The sequence below is a fragment of the Bombina bombina genome, chromosome 10 (genome assembly GCF_027579735.1).
Source record: "Bombina bombina isolate aBomBom1 chromosome 10, aBomBom1.pri, whole genome shotgun sequence".
Lineage (NCBI taxonomy): Eukaryota > Metazoa > Chordata > Amphibia > Anura > Bombinatoridae > Bombina > Bombina bombina.
In genome coordinates, this window is record NC_069508.1 from 174452502 (window position 1) to 174459822 (window position 7321).

The following is a 7321-nucleotide window of genomic DNA, read 5'->3' on the forward strand; positions in this document are numbered from 1 at the left end:
GTTTTTAAATTGCCAGTACTAAGTGTAATTTTAATAATTAAGTTACAATTGAGTTTAGTGATCTAATTTATGTTTACTGCCATAATGAGAGATTTGGATTTACAAGATCATCTCTGTGCATTAAAAGGTTAATTACAAATAAGCTTCCAGTGACTGAATAAGTGACACAAGGGAGGAACCAGAGGACTGAATATTAGTGACACAAGGGAGGAACCAGACCGTGTGTGACATAAGTTTGCTTATCTGTCACCAGCAGCTATAAATGCACATTATAAAATATTTATGTAACTAAGCAGGCGGAGCGCGTGACGTCACGTGCGGGGCTAATGGAGGGCGGTGCGAGGAGCCGCCTCCTCCAGTGTGTGGGTGACGCTATCACTTGTGATTGTCACTTGAAGCTGTTGTTGCGGCCTGATTGTCCATTGGAGCTGTTCTTGTGGCCTGTGATTGCCCCTTAGAGCTGTTGTTGCGGCCTGTGACTGTTCTAGGACCTGGTGTTGTGGCCAATCGATGTCACTGTTCCCTGATCTATGGGCCCCGGGACACTCTCGGGCTGTCACTGGAGTTGTGTAGTTTGTCCCGGACCTGGTAGTGTCCCTCCCCCCTCGGGCTGTATGTAATTCGGTATCCCAGCCTCCGAAATGGGCTCCGGTGCTCTGTCAGCCGGGCCCCCGGCGCCCCCCACGCCGCACAAGAAGATGAAAAAGCGAAAAGAACTAAACGCTCTGATCGGTTTGGCTGGAGATGGTGGGAGGAAGAAGTCTAAGAAAGGCAGCGGCCACCGGCTCCTCCGTACCGAGCCCCCGGACTCTGAGTCTGAAAGCGACAGCGAAGAGAGCGAGTACACACGGCTGGAGGGTCGGCGCCTGGGCCTAGAGAGGTGAGAGACCCCAGAGGAGGGGCAGCCGGGGACGTGAGGGGTAGGTAGGCTTCTGCACAGAGTACTCAGGTCTTGTGAGAGAAATACCGGGGAAAGGTGACCAGGGTCTGGACCCTGGGGTGAGATAGACACCGGAGGGTTGGAGGGGGGCAGGGTCTGGGAGTGAGAGACACTAGGGTCCATGGGAGAGAGACATTAGGAGGAGAAGGACCAGGGTCTGTGGGAGAGAGACATTAGGAGGAGGAGGACCAGGGTCTGTGGGAGAGAGACATTAGGAGGAGGAGGACCAGGGTCTGTGGGAGAGAGACATTAGGAGGAGGAGGACGACCAGGGTCTGTGGGAGAGAGACATTAGGAGGAGGAGGACCAGGGTCTGTGGGGGAGAGACACTAGAGGAGGACGACCAGGGTCTGTGGGGGAGAGACACTAGCGGAGGACGACCAGGGTCTGTGAGGGAGAGACACTAGCGGAGGACGACCAGGGTCTGTGAGGGAGAGACACTAGCGGAGGACGACCAGGGTCTGTGAGGGAGAGACACTAGCGGAGGACGACCAGGGTCTGTGAGGGAGAGACACTAGCGGAGGACGACCAGGGTCTGTGAGGGAGAGACACTAGCGGAGGACGACCAGGGTCTGTGGGGGAGAGACACTAGCGGAGGACGACCAGGGTCTGTGGGGGAGAGACACTAGAGGAGGGCGACCAGGGTCTGTGGGGGAGAGACACTAGCGGAGGGCGACCAGGGTCTGTGGTGGAGAGACACTAGCGGAGGACGACCAGGGTCTGTGGGGGAGAGACACTAGCGGAGGGCGACCAGGGTCTGTGGGGGAGAGACACTAGCGGAGGGCGACCAGGGTCTGTGGGGGAGAGACACTAGCGGAGGGCGACCAGGGTCTGTGGGGGAGAGACACTAGCGGAGGTCGACCAGGGTCTGTGGGGGAGAGACACTAGCGGAGGGCGACCAGGGTCTTTGGGGGAGAGACACTAGCGGAGGGCGACCAGGGTCTGTGGGGGAGAGACACTAGCGGAGGGCGACCAGGGTCTGTGGGGGAGAGACACTAGCGGAGGGCGACCAGGGTCTGTGGGGGAGAGACACTAGCGGAGGGCGACCAGGGTCTGTGGGGGAGAGACACTAGCGGAGGGCGACCAGGGTCTGTGGGGGAGAGACACTAGCGGAGGGCGACCAGGGTCTGTGGGGGAGAGACACTAGCGGAGGGCGACCAGGGTCTGTGGGGGAGAGACACTAGCGGAGGGCGACCAGGGTCTGTGGGGGAGAGACACTAGCGGAGGGCGACCAGGGTCTGTGGGGGAGAGACACTAGCGGAGGGCGACCAGGGTCTGTGGGGGAGAGACACTAGCGGAGGGCGACCAGGGTCTGTGGGGGAGAGACACTAGCGGAGGGCGACCAGGGTCTGTGGGGGAGAGACACTAGCGGAGGGCGACCAGAGTCTGTGGGGGAGAGACACTAGCGGAGGGCGACCAGGGTCTGTGGGGGAGAGACTCTAGCGGAGGGCGACCAGGGTCTGTGGGGGAGAGACTCTAGCGGAGGGCGACCAGGGTCTGTGGGGGAGAAGAGAGGTAGACACAGAGGGAGGTGGACCAGAGTCTGGGGATGAGAGTGAGAGAGACAGCGAGGGAGGAGGACCAGAGTCTGGGGATGAGAGTGAGAGAGACAGCGAGGGAGGAGGACCAGAGTCTGGGGATGAGAGTGAGAGAGACAGCGAGGGAGGAGGACCAGAGTCTGGGGATGAGAGTGAGAGAGACAGCGAGGGAGGAGGACCAGAGTCTGGGGATGAGAGTGAGAGAGACAGCGAGGGAGGAGGACCAGAGTCTGGGGATGAGAGTGAGAGAGACAGCGAGGGAGGAGGACCAGAGTCTGGGGATGAGAGTGAGAGAGACAGCGAGGGAGGAGGACCAGAGTCTGGGGATGAGAGTGAGAGAGACAGCGAGGGAGGAGGACCAGAGTCTGGGGATGAGAGTGAGAGAGACAGCGAGGGAGGAGGACCAGAGTCTGGGGATGAGAGTGAGAGAGACAGCGAGGGAGGAGGACCAGAGTCTGGGGATGAGAGTGAGAGAGACAGCGAGGGAGGAGGACCAGAGTCTGGGGATGAGAGTGAGAGAGACAGCGAGGGAGGAGGACCGGCGTCCGGGGAGAGAGCTAGAGCTTGGGCAAGAGGTGTTCCAGTGGACAGCCGTGACGGTGAAGAAAGGCAGGGTTTGTTGCAGAGATATCATGGAGGTTGTCAAGGACTGAGAGGAAATAAAACTAGAAAAAGATAGAGGGCCTGGATTCAGAAATAGTTTGGAAGAGAGAAGTGTTGTTGGGGGGAGCGGAGCCAATAACGGACAATGGTGACAAAAGCATGGGGATGGGAGTAGAAAGACAATGTATAAGAGCCTGGGAGGGGGTTACAGTGATCAATAAGGGACTCTAGGAGAATGAAGGGATATGAACACTTTGTTAGCTACTAAAATATTTGTATTCAAACAGACAAGTTACTTATACACAGGCTTACCCAGTGATGTCACAAGGCATATCTAACCTTAAAGGGATATAAAACCTGTTCAAATTGTAATAGAAAATGTTTAATTATGTGTAGTAAAAAAACAATTGCATTTTTGCTTTGGAATTGGAAGTGCACATTGCAGAAATCGCATCTAATCCTGCTACATATCTGTCCCTAACTGCAATTTTAGCCAAGATGTGTGGCACTGACTATGATACGCCCAAGAAACACACACACACATATATATATATATATATATAACTAACATTGACAGGAGTGGTGGCACTCACAAATAGGCTTTGGTGAACTGCACCAGAACTGGTTGGCCACTAAACGTTTTATGTAATGTTTTTGCAAGTGTATTCCTCGTTTATGCATCGGCTACACAGTTATAGTCTGGAAAAGATAAATCCACTGAGCCTATTTTAAGCTGTAAAATAAAGTATGTTGATTTTGGTGCAGCCAAGCACTTTGGCTTTTGTTTAATGTTTTCATTAGCCCTATCCTTTTATGGTATGTATATGTATATATTTTACACTTAGCCTGCAACACTATAGAAACATCTTGTAATAATATGGTGTTTATGCCCCTTTAAGTGAAACCTGAGAGAGAGTAGCAGAGGGTAAGTAGAGAGGTCCCAGGGGAGCTAGACATTTTATGTCACATAGGGCTAGATTGATGAATTTGTGAAAGGAAAGGGTTCACATGTTGTGAGCCTGTCTGCATTTAATTGCACGTTGTGGGGTGCTTTTGTTTCCCATATTTACCTCACTCCTGCAATGCTGCCCCTTACCCTCATTCAACCAATTGAGAGTAAGGCTTATTAACCACCTGGTCAAATTAATCCAGGGGGATTTTCATTCTCCAACTCTTAAAGTGAATGTAAAGAACGAATGAGTGCCCGGTTTTTAAAAATATTATTAAAAACAGGGGCACTTTCATTCATTAAACTTTACATTGCAGCGTTGTTTTTTAAATACTTACCTTTTTCTTTAGGAAACCCGGACCAGTGATCCACCGCCCGTAGCTCCTCTGTACTTACCTCAGCACTGACGAAACCGGCTTCCTCCAATCATGGCGTGCACCCCGGAGTGGCCATCTCCTGAGCCCACGCAACTATTGGAGGAAGCCGGTTTACAGATGAGCTGTGGGCGGAGGTTATCTAAAGATAAAGGGAAGTATGTTAAAAAAAAAAACAAAAAAAAAAACGCAATGTAAACTTGAATGAATGAAAGTGCCCCTGTTTTTAATAGTATTTTTAAAAACCAGGCACTCATTCTTTCATACTTTACATTCACTTAAATTTACATTCACTTTAAGTTGGTGGAGAGGGTTTATGAAGCAGTTATTTAAACCACTGCTTCATGAATATCAGTCTTAGGGGGCGATTTATCATGTGTCTGTCGGACATGATCCGCTGTAGCGATCATGTCAGCCAAACATTGATAAATGCCGACAGTATACGCTGTTGGCATGTATCATTGCACAAGCAGTTCTGGTAAACTGCTTGTGCAATGCCGCCCCCTGCAGATTGATCGCTAGCAGGGGGTGTCGATCAACCCGATCGTATGCGATTGGTCGGATTGCTGTCCGCTGCCTCAGAAGCAGCGGGCGAGTTAAGGAGCAGCGGTCTTAAGACTGCTGTTTGTTAACTCCTGTTTCCGGTGATCCTGAAGGCTTGCACGAAAACAAAATTATTTGGCCCCATTCGGGCCATGATAAATCGGCCCCTAATTTTAATTTATTTTTGGTATTCATGGAACATTTATTTTGAGTTGTATGTAATCTAGTTGAGTTTGGCTGTTTGTTTTGCTGTTTTTATCGTACAACTACACAACATGCTGAGTTTTCCTACTGCATTGTGTTCCCTCTTTGTACTTCATACTAATAACTTTTTGTGAGTGTAGTTATTATCCCTATGTATCTATATATTGTACAGCAATACGTGCTCTATCTTCAGCTGCTGCTCTTCATGTCAGCGGGTATCGGCATGATCGCGACGCTCTTCATGTCAGCGGGTATCGGCATGATCGCGACGCTCTTCATGTCAGCGGGTATCGGCATGATCGCGACGCTCTTCATGTCAGCAGGTATCGGCATGATCGCGACGCTCTTCATGTCAGCGGGTATCGGCATGATCGCGACGCTCTTCATGTCGGCGGGTATCGGCATGATCGCGACGCTCTTCATGTCGGCGGGTATCGGCATGATCGCGACGCTCTTCATGTCGGCGGGTATCGGCATGATCGCGACGCTCTTCATGTCGGCGAGTATCGGCATGATCGCAACGCTCTTCATGTCGGCGAGTATCGGCATGATCGCAACGCTCTTCATGTCAGCGGGTATCGGCATGATCGCAACGCTCTTCATGTCAGCGGGTATCGGCATGATCGCAACGCTCTTCATGTCAGCGGGTATCGGCATGATCACGCCTACACTCTCACTGGAGAAATCCAGAGGATATTGGGTCAATAAAGATTAAACTTTCATGGCTCAGATCAGGGTTTTTAAACATCTTTCAAATTTCTCTCATCTAATTTTCTTCATTCTCTTGTTTGAGGAATAAACCAAGTTGTAAACTCAGACGCAACAATGCACTACTGGGAGCTAGTTAAAGGGACATTGTACACTAGATTTTTCTATGTATAAATGTTTTGTCCCTGAGTCTACCTAGGGTAACTTCAACGAAGGATACTAAGAGAACAAAGCAAATTTGATAATAGAAGTAAATTGGAGTTGTTTATAATTACATGTTCTATCTAAATCACAAAACTTTTAATTTTGACTTTACTGTCCCTTTAAACACTGTAAGATGGTTCAAATCAATATCTTGTTTAGGCAACTTGTAGCATTTTGAAGCCATTGCTTTGCTTAGTGGTCTCTAGGGAGCATAGCACAAACATGATTTTTACACAAAATTTAAAGGGACCTAAAACCCAATTATTATTTTTTTTAATTTTTTTTCAAATTTTTTTTTTTTTTCTAATTTTTCCCCCCCCCCATGATTTAGAGCATTTTAATCAACTTTCCAATCTAATTTTTGTTCTTTTTTTATCCTTTGTTTAAATGTATACCTAGGTTGGCTCAGAAGCTGCTGATTGGTGGCTGCACGTATATACCTCTTGTAATAGTTTCAGCTAGCTCCCAGTAGTGCATCACTGCACCTTCAACAAAGGATACTAATAGAATGAAGCAAAATAGATAATTGAATTAGAAAGCTGTTTAAAATTGCATGTTCTGTCTGAATCATGAAAGTTTAATTTTGACTTGAGTGTCCCTTTTAAGATCTTGCACCAATAAAATTCCAGTGTAAACAATGTCAAGGCCAACAGTAGCGAAGGAAGTTCAGGGGGCAATAGTGTGATTAGTATGACTTAGGGTTGCACCGATACCATTTTTTTATGACTGAGTACAAGTACCGATACTTGTTTTCAAACACTCGCCGATACCAATTACCGATACTTGTTTTTTAATGTCATGTGACATTTTACCAAGCACAATACAGTAATAATAATAATTATTTAAGATTCCTTCTTTATAATTATAGAGGACTGTAATTCAAAAGATATTATGAAATAATAAAACAGTTTTCTTTGTCACAAAGTTCACTAAACAGGTTTATAAATAAAAAATATTACAATAAAATATTAAATTTAAAGGGATGATGCAATTGGGTTGTAGGGCTGTTATATAACATGAATCTGACATTTGTATGGAGGTTCGACTCTAAGCTGAACAGTCTTTCACTTTCCACCATATTGCATGGGGCAGAAAGATATTTTTGGCCAATTTTAGCCAGAGCTGGAAATCTGTTTATTAACTGCCCAGTACTTCAGGGGTTTGTCTGAACGAGGTACAGTGATCTCTACTACAATAATACAAATAACAGCAATTTGTATTGGCAGAACAGTAGTAAACAATTTTTAGTTTAATCTCCA

The 7321-nt window shown here is 48.0% G+C and overlaps 1 protein-coding gene across 3 annotated transcripts in view; it reads left to right on the forward strand.

Moving 5' to 3' along the window:
* The first annotated feature begins 354 nt into the window (after positions 1 to 354).
* Positions 355 to 7321, forward strand: part of EFCAB14 (EF-hand calcium binding domain 14) — a 70086-nt gene continuing 63119 nt past the window's right edge. The window contains exon 1 of one of the 3 annotated variants that reach the window (XM_053693520.1): positions 355 to 880. In XM_053693520.1, the coding sequence (XP_053549495.1) occupies positions 642 to 880 (239 nt within the window). In that variant the 5' untranslated portion in view covers positions 355 to 641. The remainder of the gene's footprint in view (positions 881 to 7321) is intronic. The other 2 variants (XM_053693519.1, XM_053693518.1) reach the window with 2 other exon arrangements.